The sequence below is a fragment of the Homarus americanus genome, unplaced genomic scaffold, assembly GCF_018991925.1.
Source record: "Homarus americanus isolate GMGI-L3 unplaced genomic scaffold, GMGI_Hamer_2.0 scaffold34921, whole genome shotgun sequence".
NCBI lineage: Eukaryota > Metazoa > Arthropoda > Malacostraca > Decapoda > Nephropidae > Homarus > Homarus americanus.
The window spans coordinates 4544285-4570047 of NW_024741901.1; the positions used below are offsets into that span (position 1 = coordinate 4544285).

General features: G+C 43.7%; 1 protein-coding gene across 1 annotated transcript in view; it reads right to left on the reverse strand.

Annotated features, from left to right (window-relative positions):
- The window catches only part of LOC121876217 (adenylyl cyclase 78C-like), a 120921-nt gene that overhangs the window by 63465 nt on the left and 31693 nt on the right, over window positions 1–25763 (reverse strand). Inside the window, exon 5 of the mRNA XM_042381204.1 lies at window positions 12909–13058. Coding sequence (XP_042237138.1) covers window positions 12909–13058 — 150 coding nt within the window. The remainder of the gene's footprint in view (window positions 1–12908; window positions 13059–25763) is intronic.

The following is a 25763-nucleotide window of genomic DNA, read 5'->3' on the forward strand; positions in this document are numbered from 1 at the left end:
TCCTTCTATATCACCATATCCTTCTATTTTCTTCGTCCTATCTCCTTCCTCCCTCTTTTCTATCCACTTTCCTCCCTTTCTATCCCCCTCCCTCTCTCCCCTCCTCACCCCCTCCACTTCAGTCTAGGAAGCATCACTAATGAACCTAATGATACGGACTTCAGAATCTCCTTAACGAGTAAATACCAACAGCCACAGCTACCATCAACACCCACAGCCATCATCAACACCCACAGCCGTCATCAACACCCACAGCCATCATCAACACCCACAGCCGTCATCACACCCTTAGCCGTCATCAACACCCACAGCCATCATCAACACCCACAGCCATCATCAACACCCACACTCTCACCTTCACCTACACCCACACCTACCAATCGTCTACACCCACACCTACACCTCACTCTCACTTATGAACCACCGACACCTGCACTTACACCCACGCCCATACCTTCACCTACACCTACTCACTTACACCCACACGTACACCCTCGCCCACACTTACACCCACATCCAGCATCTGCCTACTCAACACTCGCATTATGGTGGCTAACAACCCAACTGGTTATTAGGATGTGGCCACTGCGGTGTTCAGGTGTACCTGCTAGCACTCTGATTTGTCTCGACAGCCAGTTCAATCGTTGTGATGGCTGCTGAACTCTCCCCTCACTCCCAAAGTGCTAATGGACCAAATGACTACATTGGGTTAAGTTAGTGCCCAGCAGGATTAAGGGGTAACTGGAGAATTTAGCACTCTGCCCCCCCTCCCCCCCCTTCCCTACGGGCTACTTATGTCTACACGGTGAGAGGACAAAGCGCCTAGGTCACACTTCGCTTGTGTCGGCAACTCTCAAGGGTACAGCCAAGGTGATAAGGGAAGGGTGTGGTCGGTGGATAAACGCCGGGGAGAAGTGAATGATCCAGCAGTGACTGAAAACGAATAGAATACCAGGATGTGAAAACCAGGACGCCCCCGTGTTGGAGTAGGACACAGGGAGGCGAGGGTCAGGTAGACATGCTCGTATGGCCATGTTGGAGGAGCTAGTAACACGAGAACTTACATCTTAATCCAGGAAGGCACATGACCTCCCGCCCGTGTCTGCATGACTCTCCATAAACCCACCACCCAGACTGGGCAGTCCCATTTACACCCAACCCCTATCGCTCATATATCCATCAAATCTATGTTTGAAGCTATCCAGCGTATTCGAGTTAATGATGATGTTTGGTAACTTGCTCCACTCATCCACTACTCTATTTCCAAACCAATGTTTACCTATCTCGCGCTAAATCTAAATCTGTCTAGTTTAAAGCCGTTGTTACGAGTTCGCTCCTGGTTGGATAGTTTGAGTACCTTTCTTATATCACATTTGTTTAGCCCTGACTTCCATTTATACACCTCTATCATGTCGCCCCTCACTCTACGTCTTTCGAGGTAGTGCAAATTAAGCTGTTTTAACCTGTCTCTGTACTCAAGGTTCCTAAAGCCCAGGATTAGTCTTGTCATTCTCCTCTGAATTCTTTCTAGGGATTCTATATCCATTCTGTAATACGGTGACCAGAATTGAACTGCGTAATCCAAGTGAGGTCTCACAAGCGCAAGATAAAGTTTTAGGATAACCTCTCTAGTCTTGTAACTAACACTCCTTTGTATGAACCCAAGTACTTTATTAGCCTTGTTACGAGCAAATACACATTGTTTACTTGACTTAAGATTCCTACTTATCATTACTCCTAAATCTTTCTCACATTCGGATTTCTCTATAACATCGTTGTTCATCTGATATCTGGTTTCTCTGTTTACATCTAGACTAAGTACTTTACATTTGTCCACATTGAAGCCCTGCACATTTCATCCAAAATAAGTCGTTCATTAACTCTATCAAGATTAGGAGGTCTATATATTACTCCTGCGATTAATTTTTCCCTACCATCGATTAATTCTATCCAAATTGTTACTGTATTCAGTTCAGTTTTCATTTCCTTATTTATTTCACACTTCAGATTATCCCTGACATAGATTACTAATCCGCCTCCTTTCCTAATCTGCCTATCAGTATGGCATAATTTGTAACCTGCAATTTGGTATTCAACAGGTAACTCACGTGAGTCTAGGTTTATTCATGTTTCGGTAAATGCTATTATATCGATTTTTTCGGTACATATCAACGCCCTAATTTCATCCGTTTTGTTTCTCATACTTCTACTGTTTGCGTAGTAGACATTTAAGTTAGTCGTGTTCTGAGTCCTCTCTTTGTCGCGTTTAGGTTCTGACTCCTTGCCTAGTTTAGTTTTGTCCTCATTCTTAGCACTGTTTCCCTGTAACCTTTCACTTTGTTTACCCTCTCCTACTGCAGTCTCCTCCACCCCCGTGTCCATATGTTCCCCTAGCAGTTTAAAGACTTCGACATCTTTTGAACTGCTCTCTCGAGAGAACCAGCCAGAGTTGCCAACCCATCCCCAGACAGATGCACCCCATCCCAAGCATGCAGGTCCCTTCTGCCGTAAAAGTTGTCCCAGTTGTCAATGGATGGGACTGATATTGACTTGCAATATCTGTCAAGACGGCCGTTGACACCAACTGCCCTTGACAACCATTCATTGCCAACTCTCCTTCTAGACAGGACACCACATATGATAGGGATCCCTCCCTTAGACCTAACACGTTCTATAGCTGTCTTGAACTTATCAAGCAGCTCCTCACTCCTACACCGGTCAATATCATTGCCTCCTGCACTGAGGCAGATAATTGGTTTGTTCCCATTACCAGACAAGATATTGTCCATCCTGTCAATTATATCCTCCACCCCAGCTCCTGGCAAACACACCCTCATCCTATTTTTACTTTAACCACAAAAAGCTCTGTCCAGGTATACCGTACCTGGGAATCGCCAGATGACCCGTAATATCGGCATTTTTAACTGAAGTGTCTGTAAACTACAACCATTGGAATTTTGTAGCTTCAAGACCACGACCATTAGCATGTCATAGCTTGTAGATCAAAACCGTTGGCGATATTGTGACAGAAATCTAAACCATTTACATTTTGTGACCTGATGACTAAGACCAATGGAATTTGGTGACCAGAAGGGATGAGCCATTACAGTTTTGTGACTCGCAGAGCTATGAACTATTTACTATAGGAATATTGTAACCGGACAAGACCTTCGGCCAACCACCTACTCAAGCCAGGTCACTCCAACCAAAACTCCCGCTTCAGGGAAAAAGTGTCTCTACTACATCAACCATCTGTGGCACGACCGAGACTCAGGGAAGGTAAGCCACAAATCCCGGGTCAAGAGCCACTAGTAATAAAACTGAGCCTCTCTTCATCCCCCGAGGGAGGAGCGGCCGCCTCAGCCTGAGTGAATAAGTCGGATCGTGTCAGGGATCACCACTAAGCAGGCTTCCCAATTCTCAGAAAGGTTCGTAGGTTAAGATTTTCCCCCATTATAGTGATGTAGTCGGAAGAAAGCACCAAGTATTTCTCTAGGCACGCTGTAGATTCACAAAGGGTCATAGCCTAGGGCCCTAGGTTAATATAATCTACCTTTGTGGTGATATGAGGATCCCTGCATTTGCCTTATTTACAGGTTCCAGATTCTTAAGTGTTCGTAAGTTAAGTTTACCTCGCTTAAGGTATGTGCGAGGCTGAGAATTTGGGTCGCGACTCTCGGGAGCAATGTTGACGATATTTTGTATAGCACAAATAAATAAAAGGTATGTGGTCACCGCTTATACAGGTTAAAGGAGATAAAATACAAGTCTTGTGTATTTCTATAAATTAATACGTAAATTTTTCAGCATACTTTCTGATCTGGAGAAAGTGTAGAACAAAAATCCAGCTTTCTGCCGTTTACTTGATCATCAGAAAAAAAGAACTGCGTCTTTAATTTCTGACATGAAAATGAAAGTTATGTACTGAATGATCACTCTGGGGATACAGTAAAGACCAAATGGATCAGCAAAATCCCATTATGAAAGAGCCAAATAAGACAATAAACTTTACCAGCGGACGCACACAGTGATAACTTGTGATGCGTGTACGATACAAAACCACACTCGTATTTACATCAAGTCAAATCCTCTTTTTTGTGTGTGAATCAGCCATGAGGTATATATGCAAATGAAAGCCATGCACTCACCTCCCCTGTACCGTGATGTCTCCTACTTCTTCCCTCCATATGCTATTCAAATCAGGTCAGATGTCAAAGGTATGCAAAAGTGGTGATATACGCGGATGTGTGTTTAGATTTTATTCAAGTTTATCCACACCTGCGTCTAGCGTGTTTCCATTTGATTTTATTCATCCTTTTGTGAATAAGAGAGAGAGAGAGAATGAATCTGTTGTCGCCATGAGGTTTACAGAGTTTGCAATATTATATTTTTTAATACATTACATAACACAACGAGTTACTACAAGTCTGTAACGCTTACTCTCACGTTACTAAGACTTACACGTTAATAACTCTCGCTTCGGTGTAATACGAGTGGGTTAAGTCGCCTCATACTGGCCCCGGCGTCCACCAGCCACCCACAAGTTGTTCCTACGAGTTTGATGTGTGTCACTTGAGGCCACATCTAGAGGGTTAGCCAAGATGCATCCAACGTTAATCTACTTTCGTATTTCGGGTCCCAAGTACTTTAACTTTCGTATTTCGGGTCAAGTGTTCTTTAACTTTCGTAATTCAGTTATTTACGGCTATTGCTCATTAAGGAGGTGATTTAAATACCTATTCACCGAAAAACTTATACATTTTGCTCTCTTTCTTTATGTAAAAAAATATGCATAATTTCAGTTGGCAGATGTTAAAGAACTGAAAATCCTCAATTTCATCACTCATCGCTATGGCACCGTCTATTTCCCGTCAGAACTACCGAAGCTGCCAAGTTTCGGGGGTCAGAGGTCAAAATGTCAAAGGTCACGCTCACAGACTCAATAAATTCCTTTATTTGTGGCAATACTCGACAATGGAAAGAGCTACAATGTTAACACTAAGTATATGCCGGTATTTTCACCATGTTAGCCCATACAACTGCCACGTTTTTAGCCGCCAAAAGTCAAACGTCGATGGTTGAGGTCATGACTTTTAGGGTAGACGCCACCCATAGTGAGGGGTGCTTGGCCCGAGTGTGGTCTGCTGCAGTTATTATTATTATTATTATTATTATTATTATTATTATTATTATTATTATTATTATTATTAAAACTAATGCACAATGCCTTACATGAACATTATGCCACTTATTGATCATAAAATATCCACTACCTTGTAATATTAAGACACACGATTACACTTTCAACAAATATCTAATTTCATGTTTTATTTTTTTTTCCGGGTTCATGAGGAAGCTGAGATTTATTTCAAGGTTACGTAACAGCAACCAGAGAGGATGTCTTTCTTTATTTTTACCACATTTGAAGGACAAGTTTGCCATTCATCCTCCAGCTGTGGTTGATGAAAGTCTAAAATCCAATTTATTTTCCCGATTTATATTTTTCATTTGATTTCCTTCAGACATTAAGATGTTCACGCAACAAGGGACAGTAACCCTAATGTTTACACTTTTGGTAAGGTTTTCCTGTAGCTTGGGTAAATAGGGAGGAGGGGGAGGGGGTAGAGGAAAAGGAGGGAGAAAGGGGAAGGAATAAGGGGAAGGGAAGAGGAGAAAGGAGAAGAGGCGACAGCAAAGAGAACAGGTGGGAGAGAGAGAAAGAGGTGGGAGAAAGAGGAAGAGGTGGGAGAAAGAGAAAGAGGTGGGAGAAAGAGGAGGAGGCAGAGCAAGAAAAAGATGCGAGGAAGAGGGGAGGGGGCGCTAAGATACGCTTAAGGAAAGTGGAAGGCAACGGTAAGATCACTCAACTTCCCCTACACCGCTTAAGCTCGCGTTAGGCAGGCCCTCTGCATATGAATGTCCGCTTGATGCCACCACCGTAACGCCTAACCCACCCACACACTCCATCACCCCTCACTCCCTCCTTCACACTCCATTATCCCTCACTCCCTCTCTTCCTCACACTGGTACACCCCTCACTCCTTCTCTTCCTCACACTGGTACACCCCTCACACCCTCTCTTCCTCACACTGGTACACCCCTCACTCCTTCCCTTCCTCACACTGTCACACCCCTCACTCCCTCACACTGTCACACCCCTCACTCCGTCCCTTCCTCACACTGTCACACCCCTCACTCCGTCCCTTCCTCACACTGGTACACCCCTCACTCCGTCCCTCACACTCGTCTCCACATTCTCAAACACCAGAGTGTCACCACCTTATAAAAAACAGTCTTCAGCACTTTCCTCGGCCATAAAAGTAACAATTAACAGACGGTTTTTCTGGGGTTTATTCAGCTCTCAGAAGGACGGGGATGCCTTATTGTTTTGACGGTGCACCAACTCCCAGGGTTATTTGCACAGCTGTTAATTTTATTATTTTTTTTATACTAAGGCGCGTCATCTGCCAGGGTTATATGCACCGTGTTATCTTTTTTTTATGTTTTACACTAAAGCGCGTCATCTGCCAGGGTTATCAAGCATAGAGCACAAGTCAACAGTCAGCTTTCCCAAATTTGGGTCAATGACAAAGCCAGATAATTCGTGCCTAACTATATCAAGCCTATCCAAAGTTAACCTAACCTAAACTAAACCAAACCTTGCCTAATTTATCTCAACTAAACTAAACGTAAATTGATTCATTTAAACCAAACTAAATTAAACCATTATCTCATATTATTACCCAACGGAAGCTAACCAGACTTCACTTAACACGTAATGTAATCTCACACACCCCCCCTCTCTCTCTCTCTCTCTCTCTCTCTCGCATGAAGATTCACTACTCAGTGGACCTCTCCGACAGAGTTACGACCACTACAACAATAATGAAGCCTGAGAAGACAACTTGTGGTACTGGTGGATAGTAGTAGTGGTGGATCGTGGTAGTGTTGGTGGTGGTGGCGGATAGTGGTAGTGTTGGTGGAGGATAGTGGTAGAGGCCATTAGTGGTGATTGTGTTGGCTGGTGGTAGTGGTGGTGGTAGATGGTGGTAGAGGTGGCTGATAGTGATGGTGTTGGTGGTGGATAGTGGTAGGTGATGGTAGAGGTAGTTGATTGTGATAATGGTAGTTAGTGGTAGTGGTGGTGGCTGATAGTAGTATTGGTGGATAGTGGTAGTGGTGGATCGTGGTAGTGATGGCAGTGGCTGACAGTGGTAGTGGTGAATCGTGGTGGTGGCGGTGGCTGATATTGGTAGAGGTGGTGGTGATGGTTATGATTTGGTTGGTTGGTAGACAGCTACCAAACGGGGAGGTACTACCGCCTGGGAAGATATAGGAAGCATAATGTGTTGTCTAATGGTGGACCCTGCTGCCATATGGCATCACGAAAATTGTGACCAAGTCCCAGGTTGCTGATCTGACTTTCCGCCTCATTTACACACAATTGTCAGGGTCTCAATTGTTTCTTTTACTGTCAACAACACAACAGAACGTTGATCAAGGCAGCTTCACTCCTCTAGTGTTCACAACCTCTGGTGGGATGGGACCAAGTGCAAGATGCTTCTACGTCAGACTCGCGGAGGTGATATCCGAACAGAAGCAGCAGCCCAGAAGTTATGTTACAGCCTAGATGAGATGTCGACTGTCCTTCTCTCTCCTTCGGTCGGCTTTGCTCTGCCTCAGGGGAACGAGAGCATCAGCCCCAAAGCCGACAACAGCTGCAGATATTGACTATGAGGCTACAGTCACTGAATGCTGCACAGATCTGCGGCTCAACTAACTCAACACAGTTAGGATAGCTACTTATGTATTAGGATATTTAATATTAAGGTAATAAAATGGTGTCGAAGGTGTGGCTATTGGGGGAGGCTGGAGGCCATTTAGAAAAAAAGTATTAGTAGGAGTAATTTTAAGGTAATTCTAAGGTAATAAAATGGCATCGAAGGAGTGGCTATTGGGGGAGGATGGAGGCCAATTAAAAAAATAAAATAAATAAATAAAAAATTAGTAGTAGTAGTAGTAGTGGTGGTGGTGGTGGTGGTGGTGGTGGTGGTGGTGGTGGTGGTGGTGGTGGTGGTGGTGGTGGTGGTGGTGGTGGTGGTGGTGGTGGTGGTGGTGGTGGTGGTGGTGGTGGTGTACTATAAGTATTCCACTTGAAAAATAATCGTGAAAGGAGTATACAGGATCAAAGCTAATTCCTCTAAGCCTGATTAGTAACTTCCTAAAGCCCTCAAACCCTTTAGTAGGCCTGAGATACCTTCAAGAGCTCTGAGATACTCCCAAGAACTCTTTGAAACATCCAAGAGCTCTGAGAAATGTCTACGAAATTCGCCATGGTTGTCAATTCCTCCAAGACAGCAGAACTTGTGGTGAAATTCCTGTCAAATGGGCCCCTAGTCCTCACGGGTCGAAATATAACTGGACCCCCAATCTAATCTAACCAAATCATTAGAACTGGGACCTAATTCCTAATAGGTCCTAAGTTACATGAGCTTAAATTCTAATGCTTAACTCATGTTGAATCAGGTTCGGTTGAGTTAGGTTGGGCTCTAACATGACTGGGTCTTCAAATGACCTGTAACACACCTGTTGATGCCACATAAATCACGGTCATGTAGTAGGGATGGGGGTGAGGGAGGAAAGGAGGGGTGAGGGAGGAAGAATAGAGGGAGAAAGGGAAGGGGGGTTAAGAGGTGAGCGAGGTAAAGGGGTGAGGTGGAGAAGGAGGGGATGAGGAAGGAGGTGGGGGGGGGTAAGGAAGGAAGTGGAAGTGACGGAGAAGGGGGATGAGCACCTTAAAAATTAAAGTCTAGTACATCGATGGCAGGCCCTGATTGTGAAACGTCATATTAGGGTTTTAATGTTGGCACGATACTGATACAGTGTGTGTGTGTGTGTGTGTGTGTGTGTGTGTGTGTGTCAGTCGAAAAACTCTCTCTCTCTCCAAAACAATACCGCCAGACTTCAGGCATGACAATCGAGTCCAGAATTAAAGCAGCAATCCACACACGACACTCAAGGCTCCCCCACACACCTTTACCTGAGTATTATAAAGCCACGTATTGACTAATCTAACCTCTTGTAAACCAGATGAAAAAAAATATTTATAATGTTGTAATCTCTCTCTCTCTCTCTCTCTCTCTCTCTCTCTCCTATGCTACTGTTCAATAAATAAGTTTCGGGATATATGAGAAGCTGATTCATCTACACATCAACTTTAACCACTGGGGCAGTACAGTACAACATATACGTCACCTAAACTAACTTCACCTAACGTTTACGTAACAAACTAACATATCGTAATGTAGCTTAACCAATCCTATTCTAATGCAACTGAACCGAAGTTATCCTAACCTAACCTAGTCTAACCTAACCTAACCTAACCTAACCTTACCTAATATAACCTAACCTAACCTAACCTAACCTGACCTGACCTAACCTAACCTAACCTAACCTAACCTAACCTAACCTAACCTAGTCTAACGTAACCAAATTTAGCCTAATATATCCTAATCTAGGCTTAATAACCTGACCTAATTTGGCTTAACCTAGCTAAATTAACCTGATCTTTAACTTTATTTCACACTTCCAAATTTAACCTAACTTACCGTAACTTACCTCTCAACCAAAGCTAAATCAACCAAACTCAACCTTACCAACCCTACTCAATAACTGAACATGTCCGCCATCTCTACTATTAAAACTCACATAGTTACGTTCGCAATAATAACAATCTTCTTGAACATTTACACAATATAAACTAGGGCCTGTGATATAAGGAAATTTAAGAGGGATATTTCTTAAACACGTGTGAATCAGCTGTTAAAAGCACGAGGCTCAGCACTGGGCTCTCGTTCACTCCCACACACTAATGAAGCTTGAGCCGCCTAGTGAAGCTTACTGTTTAAAATTACTAACACTGGTTAACTCAGCTAAATGTTACTGATTACCTCAGCTACCTGGCTTAGGTGTTAGAACCCTACCTGCTATCCTCAACTCCCACTTTCAATACTGCATTCAAGAAATACTATTCCAGTGTTTGAATTCACGATACAGGATATTCAATTCAAGAGATATAAAAAAAAATTCTAATTTCACTTGATATCCAAACTAATATGCAGGAAATATGCACAAATGACTTGAATTCGCAATAAAACACGACAAAATTGTTCAAATAACCATAAATATTCCATTTTAACATTGTCTAAATTTATAAAACGTAGCAGAAGTTTTTGGACAACACGAGGAGGCAGGATAGTGTATACAGTATATTTGTTCGGTCTGTTATTAGTTTTACTTTATTTTAGTAAACCCAAAATTCCGTACATATTGTGTGCATGAAAAAAAATAACAATTAAACACCACGACTTAAACCAACCCTGTTTTAACTGTCAGGGGTATATGTACCGTTTGATCTGTTATGTAAGTTAGGTTAGCTTAAATTGGGGTTATGTTCCTGTAGTTTAGGTTATGTAGGCTTAAGCTATGGTTGGATTAAGTTATATTAGAGTATGGTTAGGTTACTTTAATTTGAGGTCATGTTAGGTTAGGTCGTGTAAGGTTTAGGTTAGGTTGGGTTAGGTTAGGTTTTGGTAAGCTTGTTAGAATTATTAGTTAACTCTAGATTAAGTTAGGTTAGGGTAAAGCTAACTCTCAAAGACTATGGGTCATGTAAAGGTTAGTTTAGTTCCACGTAAAGTTTAAGTTAGCTCTAAGTAAAGTTGACACACGGTGAAGTTAGGTTAGGTCTGACTATGCTACGTTGTCCACCACAAAATTTTTGGTTATGTGGGAAAAAATATTATACCTGTACTCGTGAGTGGCCCAGCGCCAAGGACAACCTGTGTGTGTGTGTGTGTGTGTGTGTGTGTGTGTGTGTTTTCACTGATAACAATAGTTCCATCACGCTGCTTTTGTAATTGTTCATATATATAGTTTGCAGCTCCGCCACTCCATCAGTCGAGGGAAACGGTTGTCTTTTTTTTTCATTATTTCGTGAGTAAAACTGAACGAGATATAACGATAATTACTCTCTCTCTCTCTTAACACATGCACCCATGTTTACATACACGAATATGAACTCAAATACACAGGCACAACATAACACACTCCAACAAACAAACGTAAATAACCACACACACACACACACACACACACACACACACACACACACACACACACACACACACACACACACACACACACACACACACACACACACACACACACACACATTCTTAGTTGCATATAAAAACAGACACATACAAGACAAACAGAAACACACAGTCTCACGAGGACCCTGAAGAAATGAAACTCTTCTCTTAATATTCATTTCTAAAGAGGAGGAAAAACTATTGAAAACAGTTATGGTGAGTTTTTTGTGTCTAGCTTCAGGTGGTGCAGCTCGGCGGTGTATCGAAGAATAGTTTCTGATAATGAAAAGCGACCGCCCCTACAGACAGACAGACAGACAGACAGACAGACAGACAGACAGACAGACAGACAGACAGACAGACAACAAAGAGTATTCTTGATATAGCCGGGGACTAAAGACAATATAATAATTATGGTAAATGTTATCGGAAAACAATTTAATTATCAGCAATACATCGGCATTGTTCTAAGTCGGATTATGATCGGCACGAAAGATCATAATAATAATAATAATAATAATAATAATAATAATAATAATAATAATAATAGTAATAGTAATAGTAATAATAATAATAATAATAATAATAATAATAATAATAATAATAATAATAATAATAGTAATAGTAATAGTAATAGTAATAATAATAATAATAATAATAATAATAATAATAATAATAATAATAATTAAACCATTCAAAATACCTAAACGTCTTAAACATCTTAAAATAACAGATCACCATCAAGGTTTAACTAACATCCCGGGTATGAACGTGGATGATAACACCACTATAACACCGCTCAAAGTTATCTTGGGATTAATACTACTGAACCAAGTACATCGTCAGGTTACCAAACCGCCACATATTGACGGAGAAAGACGAACACAATAACAATACAGCTCTTACCCTGATGTTAGCACAGTATGACAGGATCTGATCTGAGGCCAATGCACCACCAGTGTTTGTTTACCTCTGCAGTAGGTCGGTTACAACACAACATCTTCACCACACGCTTCAGCAATATGATTATAATATCCATTGATTATTTTAGTTGGTGAACGCGGTATGCCACGACCCCTTAAAAAACTCCTGAGTACACGCAGTTAAAGTGTAGAGGGAAGTTTGAAGAATATAATGGTACAATAAATGTCTCAAGCCACTTTGTCGCCCGGAGCGTCTCCTATATGACGAGAGAAGAGAAGAGGCTCACAGACAAGGGGCCTCTAAACAGCTCTCAAGAATTATACCATCCTTAATTTTTGACAACTGTTGTATAGTTTAGGACCTACTTCAGAGTACGTGCTTAAAGACCTTAGTAGTTGAAGCACAGAAACAACAACAAGAACAGCTGAGTTACGGACCAAAATAAGTCCAAGACTACAATATAAATCTGACATCCACTACAGGTTTAGGTTGAGGTCAAATGTCAAATTCAAATAATTAGTAAACTGGGTTTTTTCTTGGGAAATATAAATACTTCGTTGAAACATTTCCGTATTCATGGACTTATTCTTTCGCTTTAGTGTCAGCTAAAAACATGGACGTGTTCTTGTACCAAATATTCCGTATAAGAAAAATAATTAAAGGTTAAATATCAAATGTAAGCAGCAGTTGCAGCGACTTACTCACAAACCCTTTGATCTCAGCAAAAAATATTTAATAATCAGATTTAAAAAAAAAATCGAATGTAAATTAAAATTCCAAGAATGTGATACACCCTGTACGTGCAATAAAAAAAGAGCAGCTGTGACTGACCTGTAAACCCTTTGATGTCAGCGAAGAGTATGGAGACGTTCTCGTATCGGTGGATGTAGATCTTGTGGAACTGTGAGGGCTGGAACTCACCCCGTTCGTCCTCCCGCGCTATGTCCCGGATCATCTCCAACGCCACGAACCTCGGCAGTACTGTGGACGACAGAAAAACAAATCAATATGAAAAGCTTCTAAATATTTAAATACAGCTTGATGCAGAAACTAAGACCTTTCTGTCTCTCTCGCTATACCCAGCTTCGCCCACATTAACCCATTCTACTCCAACGTGTTCCCAGCTTCGCCCACATTAACCCATTCTACTCCAACGTGTTCCCAGCTTCGCCCACATTAACCCATTCTACTCCAACGTGTTCCCAGCTTCGCCCACATTAACCCATTCTACTCCAACGTGTTTAAATCTAACCCTACCAAAATTATCTTAACATAAACTAACCTAACATAACCCATCCCAACATAATCTAACCTATCCCGACCCAACAACAGCCTAAACCTAGCCAAATTTACTACAACTTATCCTTATGTAACCTAATCCAACCTAACATAACCTATCCTAACCTAACCTAACCTAACCTAACTAACCCTATTTCCTTTCGCTATTTCATGAAATTTACTACAACTTACTTATCTTACAGCAACCTAATCCCAGCCTAACCTAGCCTAACCCTAACCTAACCTAACCCAACCTACTTCTTGCCTAACCTAACCTAACCTAACCTAACCTAACCTAACCTAACCCTGTCCTAACCTAATAACCTACTTCTTCTTACAATCAACCTAACATAAGCCTAACCTACTTGAAGCCTATTTTACTCATATTTGAGAGCCCAATATATAGACAAAATTCGAAATAAAGTTCGTCTGGCTTAACTCTCATATGTGTCCAGTCATAAAAGAACGCCAGTGCAAGCAAAACATTGGGCGATCGCCAAGGTAGTTAGCAGCACAATGCACTGTCATACTGGGGAATTGGAAAACGCCATCCTTTAGCTAAGACACATTTTTCGGCGATGATATGGCAGAACAGAGTGGTATTAACCACAGAGACAGTAATGGACAGTGACCCAACCACAGAGACAGTAGAGGACAGTGACCCAACCACAGAGACAGTAATGGACAGTGACCCAACCACAGAGACAGTGATGGACAGTGACCCAACCACAGAGACAGTAGAGGACAGTGACCCAACCACAGAGACAGTGAGAGCCGGAACGGGGACATTAGAGCCACTGAATGAGAAAAAAAGCTTCACTGTTCTCTGTGGCCAAAGTAAAGACAATTACTACGATGCGTTTTAAGTTCTTGGATTGCACCCACGACCTCAAGAGGAACTGTAAACTGTCTAGAGGTCTCGTTTGATACTGATGGATGAGGAGGCCCGGGTAGTGTGTCAACAGACCCGACCATCCCATCACACTGTGGTAGTTTCATACTTCCCCTGACTCAGCTATGGAACAACAGTCAACAGTTGTGTCAATATTTAGGTAGAAAGATGGAAACTGTATTGGAGTGTGAATACAATGGGCAAGACTAATAGACTCGGTGTTGACAATAGAACTAGAACATTGTATCCTCGCCATATGTAGGTATTGGGCAGCTATCAAACAGGGAGGTACTACCGCCTGAGAAGATATTGGAAGCATAATGTCTTGTCTAATGGTAGACCCTGCTGCCATTTGGCCTGGGGTGGGTCAGTGTGATGGTGGGCCTGGGGTGGGTCAGTGTGATGGTAGGCCTGGGGTGGGTCAGTGTGATGGTGGGCCTGGGTGGGTCAGTGTGATGGTGAGCCTGGGTTGGAACTCAGTGTGATGAGTGGGCCTGGGGTGGAGTCAGTGTGATGGTGGCCTGGGGTGGGTCAGTGTGATGGTGGGCCTGGGGTGGGTCAGTGTGATGGTAGGCCTGGGGTGGGTCAGTGTGATGGTGGGCCTGGGTGGGTCAGTGTGATGGTGAGCCTGGGTTGGGTAAGGAGAGCCACCCGCCGTCAAGTAAGGGTGGACCGGGCTGTTTAACCTCCACCATCAGTGTTCCGTGATAACTGTACTGTACATCCCACAACGCCTCAACAAGATATATTATTCCAAGACATTTTTAAACTCCTGATGTTGATATAAAGATGGACTCCTGAATTGCCAAAGTGACGCGCGGATTTAGATATGTTTGTCCAATAATGTGTGTATTTGGGTTATCAAAGAGAGTCGTTTGTACACATCACCGCTCGCGTATACAGCATTATAGATGTCAATATGGGACAAATTCATCAGATAGAGTCAATGAACGATAAAGAGTTGTAGTTTCATCTATGTATTAAAGTTATCCACGTCTATGTATTTTCATTTAGAATCTACTTATCCTAATGTTAATTGTTATTGTTTTACACTGAGAGGAATAATTCGACATCTGCCCACGGTGAGGAGTTACTTGTTAGGTGAGGCGCCAGAGATTAAATTCTTGTTGTGCTCTTCAGTGTACGTCTGGTGTCATCATCCTCTGCCTGGGGAAGTCGCCCACACTTGAAGGGGATATATGAACACATTCTACCTGTTTGTTCGTGTGGGTTTTGTTCTCCTGAATTAACTATAAACTGACATTTTAACACTTCATAAAAGCTTGTTTCCTGATAAAGTTTATGGTAAAAAATGTGTTTTATTGCAAAAGAAAATCTAACTTCAATATTGTTTATGTAACGAGAGAAACAGATGACTGTGTGTTTGTTTTGGTACTTGCAACTACACGGGTTTGTAGCAGGTCGAGAGTATTATACACTTGTACAGTCAACAAAAATAAATTGTCTGCATCTTTAAGGTGTTTTACAATATGGCACACTGGACCAAGAATTCGGGGTATTATTACAATTTCACCTCTACTTGGGTTAGAACAATTTTGGGCTTACCAGAAGTTATATCTCGTCAACTGCAACAACTTTTTCTAATATCACTTCCGTCGCAAATGGATAATAACCGAGTTGGTAAATTCACGTATGAGGTTAAGGGAAATCTGCAGTCATTGTGTGTGCATTAGCCCCTAAGTCTTTACATAAATGTGGGGTGGTACATTAAGCTTATATAATCATATCACCCCCCTGTAACTTTCCACTAGCTATGAGGTGACATGGACTCATCACGTGGGGGGTAGGTTCCACCCTTGAGGCGGGACCCTAAAATGCTAGGTCAGCTAATAGAAGCCGGCTAGCGAGTCAGGTCACTCCCACTCTCACATCAATCGGACGTATTTAGTAAAGCTAGTATAAGATAGCCTCCGTCCTTATTTAACACTCATAGCTACAGTGATTAAGTTATGGTGACAAAATATGAGTAACTAAATGTCAACACTGAGAGATACAGGCCACAAGGGTTAAAGTAAGAAGGACCTGTGTGTGTATGACTCACTATGTCAAGCAACGTCACCCAAGAATGGATAGAGTTACGGCGTTCATAGTTGGCAGAAATATTAAACAAATCACTCTCAACAACCATCAAATATCGACAGTCATAAAGGTCAAAGGTCAAGGTCATAACTGTCATTAGTGTACACACGCCCCAAAAAGTATCATTGCAATTTGGTGATAGACAACATAACACAATGAACGAATAATTTTGACAACCCTACTGAGACAACAGGAATGGCAGTGTTCGTTTTGAAATTCATCGACCCCTCCGTAAAGTTAAGTTTTGAAGCGAGCCTCCCCCTCCCCCCAGCACTAAAATGATAAAAGTCCTTTGTTTGTGTCTGGACTCTCACATACTGTTGAGTCACCCACCTCACCTGCCTCGCTCACTACCCATCAACAATAATGAAGGTGCTGTTATATTCCTGATATCTCTATTATCAAGGGATTAATGACAACAGTTCCTCCCCTTTCATTACCGACAACTGGAAAGGAATACATAACGAGGAAGATAACATTATGGTATTGATCTTAAGGTTATTACCAAGTTGGCGTCTAGGGTGTACTGCATTATTACTGTACGTTACCTGGCGAGATCCTCCCTCACATCGTTAATTACCTGCTGGAACCACCTTAGTAACACCCAGGATGGTGTGTGTGTGTGTGTGTGTGTGTGTGTGTTTATTACCATGTAATTGTTTGTGATTATATGTATTCTCCCCCACCCCAACCATCTTCCCCCTCCACCCTCACCCCTACCATCCTCCTCCACCCTCACCTCTACCATCCTCCTCCACCCTCACCCCTACCATCCTCCCCCTCCCCCTCACCCCCACCATCCTCCTCCTCTTCCCTCACCCACATAATCCTCCTCCTCCTCCTCCTCCACCCCCACCATCCTCCTTCCACCCTCACCCCCAACATCCTCCTTCCCTCACCCACATAATCCTCCTCCTCCACCCCCCCACCCCCACCATCCTCCTCCACCCCTCACCCCCACCATCCTCCCCTCCACCCCTCACCCCTACCATCCTCCTCCACCCTCACCCCCACCATCCTCCTCCACCCTCACCCCCACCATCCTCCCCCTCTACCCCCACCCCACCATCCTCCTCCACCCTCACCCCCCACCATCATCCTCCTCCACCCTCACCCCCCCATCATCCTCCTCCACCTCACCCCCACCATCCTCCTCCACCCTCACCCCCACCATCCTCCTCTTCCCCACCTTCCCCGTGTTCAGAATCAGTGGCAGTAATCAGTACGGTACGACAACTTTTCCCTGACTGGCAGCACGCGTCATTACACACAACAAATTAGCACTGTCAGCCGTTCAATGTAAATGGCTCTGGCAGCTGTAAAGATAAGGCTGTTAAGGGATGATTAGATACTAGCTTGTTTAAAATCGACGTAAGTATATACAGAAGTTAATACACGAAATAATAGTATGTAATGGTATGTTCTTGAGTCATATCTTTCTCACTGACTGACGCACATGAACTGAACCATATATGTAACAGTACGTTCATAAATCGTGTACAGATATTGACTGAAATACAAACAAAATGTATCCCCCCTTCCCTCCCACCCACCGCGGCCAGCAACAGTTTCTCCACAAAACAGAAACATAAATAATATTAATAATTCCAGCCATCAATTCCCACAAACTGAAACATTTCCGTAACCTCAATTTTACAAAAAACTCTATATATGTCTTTCTCTACAGCCCCCAGCTGAAGATTAACCACCCTAACGCTAACTTAACCTTAGTGACGTTAAGATGGATACTCTACGGGTGAAATAACCTGGGGTGCCTAACCATCATGTGATCTAACATTTCTTATGCAATTTCCACAATAAACAAAAATAGTTCAAACATCAATTCCCACTAAAAATATATAGAAATAATAAATAAATAAATAAATAGATAAATAAACTAAAAACAATCTACCACCTCACCCATACACCTACATAAGGAGCCTAATTACCACGACTTCACCTGTCCATGTACCCTAAAGGCCGAAAACTCACGCTCCTCCTCCTCTTCCTCTTCCTCCCCCTCCTCTTCCTTCCCCTCCTCCTCCTCCCCCTCCTCCTCTTCTCTTCCTCCTCCTCTTCCTCCTCCACCTCCTCCTCTTCGACCCTCAAAACTCCCAAGCGTCTCTCCTGGACATCAACGAAAGATTTTAATTTCCAAGAGATAATTAAGTTCTCTATCTTAGGGTGTGGGAGGAGGCGGGACTCAGGCAGGCTGGGCACGACAGTAAGCTACGACTCGGCAGATCCAACTTCCGGGAGGGTAACAATAGTGGAAGGGAGGGGGGATTACAGACAGGAGGGGTGACAGGGGAGGGGAGGGAGGGGTGAGGGAGGGGGGGAGGGGTGAGGGAGGGAGGAGGGGGGTGAAGGTGTGGGGGAGGGAGTGTAGGGGTGAAGGTGGGGGGGAAGGGAGTGTAGGGGTGAAGGTGGGGGGAGGGAGGTAGGGGGGGTGAAGGTGGGGAGGGAGTGTAGGGGTGAAGGTGGGGAGGGAGTGTAGGGGTGAAGGTGGGGGAGGGAGGAGGGAGAGGCCGTCGTCAACATTTCGATTTCAGGTCTAATTTATTACAAGGTGATGACAATGGCTTCAATCTGTTGTTCGCATTATTACCTTTCATCTGAGATTATGGTGGAGCTACCGTGTGTGTGTGTGTGTGTGTGTGTGTGTGTGTGTGTGTGTGTGCACCCAAACTTTATTTTCACAGTAAATTCATCAGAAACAAACATTTTCTTATACAAAAAAGGATTTTTGACTCAATTGCTTTCTTCCTGAACACACACACACACACACACACACACACACACACTACTATTACTACTACTACTACTACTACTTTGCTGGCACTCGGAATAGAGTATGACGATCATACAGCTATGATACAATAATATGAGTTATAAAGGATGTCACCTTCGTTGGTGAGCTCTGAGGTGACTCTAAAGGCCGATACGGTACCGGCAGGGTCGTCCACAGAAGTTGCATGTGTGGAGGGCTACATCTAGTGCGGGAGGGGCGCCTTTCCGGCGTTGACGCTTGTCTGCCTCGGTATGCAGTTGGTTTAACTCTAAAGAAGTGACACCTCGTGTGGTGCTCCTCCAAGCGTTAAGGTGTGGAGTGATCGTCTCCCAGGTGAGGGGGTCGATTTGGCACTTTTTCAGGTTTGTCTTAAGACTATCCTTAAACGTTTTCAGTTGCCCGCCGGCGTTACGTTTACTATTCGTTAGGTGACTGTAAAGTAGCTGCATTGGTAGTCTACTGTCGTCCATGCGGGTAAAATGGACGGTCCAATGTAGTTTTTTCATGGATAATGGCAGCCTCGATGCTCCTACAGTTGGTGTCAGCGAGAATACTGGCATTTGTTCTCTTGTCTTCCCAGCGAACTCGGAGGATGGAACGTAGACTACGTTGGTGAAAGTTTTCAAGTGCCTTGAGGTGCCTCCTGTATGTGACCCATGTCTCGCTGCCATATAGCAGGGTGGGGAGGACCACTGCTCGATATAGTTGCAACTTTGTAGATAATTTCAGCTCCCTACAGCTGAAGACACGGGTACTGAGTCTGCCAAGGGTTTGAGATTTACCTTTGATACGAAGTTGAATCTCTTCATCGATGTCCGTGGAGGTGGGCAGGTGGGAGCCGAGATACTGAAAGTGGGTACCATTAGAGAGGGTACTACCGTTAAGCTGGATGGATGGTGGAGGTGTGGGTGAACCAGGGGCAGGTTGAAAGAGAATCTGAGTCTTACGTATATTCACTACAAGGCTGGAGTGCGCATACGCATCTGCGAAGATGTTCAGGATCTCCTTTAGGTTGCGTTCAGTAGTGGAAGCTGCCGACATCTTTGTTCTTGCCTGGAGTCGTCTTATATTGAAAAAACCATTCATCCAGTTCTGGATGTCAATTCCACTGGCTAAATTTGCACTGGCACGAGTAAGGAAGGCAGCCAAGAAAATGGAAAAGAGAGTTGGTGCCTCACAATGACAATGAATTTTGGTGGGCTTCCCTGTTGATCGAGTTGATGGCCTTGGTTAGGTCGATGAAGGCGCCATGTACAGATCACGACGCTGTTATCGGCACTTTTACTGTATCTGATGGGCAGCAAAAATCATGTTAATGGTGCCACGTGATGGTCTAAAGTCACATTGAGATTCTGAAAGGACGTTTTCCGCCCCAGGAAGAAGTCTGTTTAGGAAGACTCGAGCAATAATCTTGCCAGCTACGGACAGCAGCGAGATCCTATGGAAGTTGCCACATTCTGACCGGTCTCCCTTGTTCTTATAAATATTGAAGTTTTTAAGAGCTTGGGGGATTTCTTCCTTTTCCCATATTTTCTCTAGGAAAGAATGGAGACGGCTGGTAAGCAGAGGTCCTCCTGCTTTATACACCTCAGCTAGGATTCAATCAACCCCTGGGGCTTTGCTATTTTTCATCTGTTTGATGGCAGTAGCTACCTCATCCAGGGAAGGAGGATAGCTGAGGTGGGTCAGTTCTGGATGCTGAGGGACCTGCTGGCTAGTCAGGTTGAGCAGCGAATGGTAATGCTCTTTCCCGGAGGGCGGCGTTTATTCGCTAGTATATCATATTTGTATCACTTATGTTACGTGTATATTATTTGTCAATCAAGAGACCCATTCCTCCATTATGTAACTGTATATTTTCAGCCTTCCGGCTGCCATGCTCTTTCAATAAACAGTTAATTATTATTATTATTATTACACACATTAACCACCGCACATAAACATCTCCCCCACACACACCTCTCCCCCACACACTCGCGCGCGTCACATGAAGCCGATACGAGCACGTACTAATTGCTAAAAGGACAGGCCAATCCCAACCATTGTAAAAATTATCAACAACTCGTAGTTAACCAGTGTGTTCACTCCCAGCCAGTCTTAGTTTTGCACTGTTACTCCCCCACCATGTTATTATATAATCATGTTCGTATCACTTATGTTACTTGTATATTATTTGTCAATTAAGTGAACCATTCCCCAATTATGTAACTGTATATTTTCAGCCTTTCGACTGCCTTGCGTGCATCACATATTTATACGAAAAAGTACAGGAGAATGATAAAAGTTGGTACAAGACTTGAAGACTTTCCTGTACTGTACCTTTAGATGAAGTTTTTCTGAGGAGGTGACCTACGACCAAGCTGGCGTAACGCTCACTCTTCATATCATTTTAAACTGGGACTTAAAGTCATTTTAATTGGAATTGTTTCATATTTAAAACAGCAGTCAACAGGGGTAAGCCATGCCTGAAATTGCGTAGTGTGACAGCCAGTGGAGGAGCTTAACTAGTGGGGGTCTGGGTGTTGAGGAGTCAGGGGGTAGAGGGGTCGGGGTGAGGGGGTAGAGGGGGGGTAGGGGTAGAGGGTCGGGGGTGAGGGGGTAGAGGGTCGGGGTCGGGGTAGAGGGTCGGGGGTAGGGGGTAGAGGGGTCGGGGGTGTCGGGGTGAGGGGGGAGGGGGTAGAGGGGTCTGGGTATTGAGGAGTCAGGGGGTAGAGGGGTCGGGGTGTCGGGGTCGGGGGCAGATGGGTCGATGAGGTGGCCTCCCGGGAAATTTTTAATAAAAGAAGGTAATTTGTTATATTCTCCTTAAACTTTCAATGAGTTTTACCCAAGAATTTGCATGTATGTATATTACCCGCCGTGTCTGACCTGATTGGTAATATTTTACCCGTGTGAGGGAAGTTTCTGTTACTTAGCTTGAGTGTGACCATGGCTGATGAAGCACCTGTGTCGCTGTGAACCCCAAATTTACCCACTATTGACTAAATGCTTCCAGGTGTCATGCCCTTTTCATCAGTGCATACGCCCCAACACTGGATGCAGAGGATGACATCAAGGAGGCCTTTTGTGCCGACCTTAACAGAGTGCTAACCTTTATCCCCAGAGAAGATAAGGTTGTGCTCCCTGGTAACTTCATCGCCAGAGTTGGCAGAGATGCTGACATTTGTCAGGGAACCATAGAGTGAAATGGACTAGGCAAGTGTAATTCCAACTGCCTACTCCTCCTCAGCAAGTGTACTGCACACATCTCACTATCACCAACACCTTGTTAGGCAGGCCGACAAGTTCAAAGGATCGTGGCAACACTCACTTTCCAAACACTGGCATCTCATTGACTACATCACTGTCAGAGAAAGAGATCGCCGAGATGTCCTCATCATCCGAGCAATGCGTGGCTCAGAGCCAAGTTATCACTTCACGTCGCCCCAAAACGGCGAAGGCAGCAAGCCTTCAGAAAAGGTTTTAACACTAAGTGTCTGGAGGATTCAGCAATAGCACATGCTTTCAGAGAGCAGCTCGAACATGGGCTGAGAAACAATCCGACAACAAACAACGCAAATCCCAGTGGCGAATGGGGTATTCTCGACACTGTCATGACAAAAACCTGCAGAGACCCTCGGCCAGATCGAAAGAATACAACAGGACTGGTTTGCTGAAAATGACCCGGCAATCAATGTACTTGTCGATGATAAAGGTGCTGCTTTAACTGACTGGCAGAAGACCCTTCAGTCTCAGACCAAAGCTGATACCTTCCACAAGAAAAAACAGTGGCCCAGCGTGAACTTTGCAAACTAAAGAGCGACTGGTTTAAAAATAAAGCATTTCCAACACAAACATTTGCGGATCAGCACAAGATGCACGAATTTTTCAACTTCACTAAAATATTTTATGGGCCACTCACTCGTGGAGCAGGTCCCCTCCGCTCATCCGACGGTAACTCCCTAATTAAAGACGATGAAGGCATCCTTCAGTGCTTGATAGAGCACTACCATTTATTGCTCAACCGAAACTCCGATGTGGATGTACTGACTACCCAGCAGGTTCCTCAGGATCCAGAGCTGACCCACCTCAGCTAACCTCCATCCCTGGATCAAGTACCTACTGCCATCAAACAGATGAAAAATAACAAAGCCTCAGGGCCTGATGGAATCCCAGCCGAGGTATATAAAGCAGGAGGACCTCTGCTTACCAGCCGTCTCCACTCTCTCCTGGAGAATATATGGGAAAAGAGGAAATCTCCCAAGCTCTTAAAGATGCCACCATCCTCAATATCAATAAGAACAGGGGAGACCGGTCAGACTGTGGCAACTACCGCTGGATCTCACTTGGATTATGCAGTTCAGTTGTAGTCACCGTGCTACAGAAAGTATATAGAATCCCTAGAAAAAAAAATCAGAGGAGAATGACAAGACTAATCACGGGTATTAGGAACCTTGAGTAAAAAGACAGGTTAAAGCATCTTAATTTGCACTCCCTCGAGAGACGTAGAGTGAGGGGCGACATGATCGAGGTATATAAATGAAAGTCAGGGCTAAACAAAGGTGATATAACAAAGGTACTCAAACTATTCAACCAGGAGCGAACTCGTAGAAATGGTTATAAATAGAGAAATTTAGAATTAAGCGCGAGATAGGTAAATATTGGTTTGGAAATAGAGTAGTGGACGAGTGGAACAAGTTACCAAATATTATCATCAACTCGAATACGCTGGGTAGCATCAAACATAGACTGGATGCTTATATGAGCGATAGGGGTTGGGTGTAAACGGGACTGCCCAGTGTAGGCCAGCTGCAGTTTCCTCCAATCTTATGTTCTTATATTCTTATGTTCTCACATCTCCATCTCCCCACACCTCCCCATCTCTCCACATCTCCCCATCTCCCCACATCTCCCCACATCCCCCTAATAATTCGAGGACTTCTTGGTAACTTTTGGAGTGTTTACTTGAAACTTGTTTATCTTGGTAATTTGAAAGTGTGTGTCAAGGGAACGTCTTAAGTTAGTGTCTTAATGTAGCCGTCATAGAGGGATGTGTTGAGGAGATGTCTTAAAGGGGTGTCTTAAAGGGGTGTCTTAAACGGGTGTCTTAAAGGGGTGTCTTACAGAAGTTGTCAGTATTGAATTTCTTGGAGTGATCACAAGAGGATTATAGTAACTCACAAAATAATTCCTAGGAGAGCAGAGCCTCTTCCTCGACCTCACATTCCCCCTCCACCTACACGTCCTACCATAAAAGCTAAGACCACCACCACCACCATCATCATCATCATCATCATCATCATCATCATCATCATACGCACCAGCAGACAGACCAAACAAACCCATACCCCGACCTACTGACGGCAGATAGCGGTTGAATGAAATAAAAACAAAAGAGATATTGAAAACAAGAACAACTTTCCCCTACTTTAGTCATTTTAATTGAAGAAAGAAATATATATATTCCAGCTACCAGTGATAGAAATTCATTACATTTTCTTCATTCATACGACTTAATCCCAAGATAAGTTTGACTTTCCTGTGACCTATGACCTTTCTGTGATCTTGACCTCTGACCTTCCCGTGACTCATACCTGACCTAACCTAACATAACCTAACCCAACAGCCCCCAGTTAAGAGAGAGACTTGTTAATATTGACGTTAAAGGATGATAAATAAATTGACTCAGAATATAGTAACGTCATAACAGGTAAAATGTCACAATTCTGCACTAGTTTCACTTTCCCTTCCTTCTGTTCGTCCAGCAACTCTTCCCCCCTTCTTCCTTCCTCCCTCCCTCCCTCATATACATTCCATCTTTCTCTTGCTCCTCCTCTCACATACTCCCCCCCCCTCCCCCTCCGCCTAACCTAACCTAATCACTCACGGGGATCTAGTGACCCTAGACCACTGTCATCAGCATCTGGTGACAGGTGAGGTAATTACCTGCATGTAATCCCTCCGTCTGATCTGATTATCTCTCCTAATGACCTAATTAGTGGTCCATCTCACCCGGCTACCTGTGTGAGCTTCGTTGAGTTTATCTAATTGTCTTGAGATGTGTGTGTGTGTGTGTGTGTGTGTGTGTGTGTGTGTGTGTGTGTGTGTGTGTGTGTATGTGTGTGTGTGTGTGTGTCTGTGTGTGTGTGTGTGTGTGTGTGTGTGTGTGTGTGTTTTAATGAATCATTTACTGACAGTACGTGACGGTTAGGTTAAGTTAGGTTAGGTTCATCCACAGCACATTTGATTTAAGGTCCCATGAGAAAGATCCTAAGAGACTGGAAAGTTTATTGTTAAATGACAAAAACAGGCAAAGGATTACTGTTTCCTTCTGAACGAACGGAAAAATGAAAAACAAGCACAGAAGCTACTGGGCAGAATGATCTTTGTGTGTGCAGACAAGTGCACCTGTATTAAGAGTGCTGATGGCCAGAAGACAGTTTCAGAAGATGTTGAGGAACTGAACTCCATGTAAGAGGAAGCAGACACAATCATTGTGCTCCAGTACCTGCACACTGCAGCTCACAGCTCATGTTACGAAATGTAATAGGATGAACCTAGGTCGTCCCAACAGTAAGGAGACATATCACATGTCCCAACGGAAGGAGGAAACTTCGTTAATAGAAACCGAATGTGAAAAGGTCCT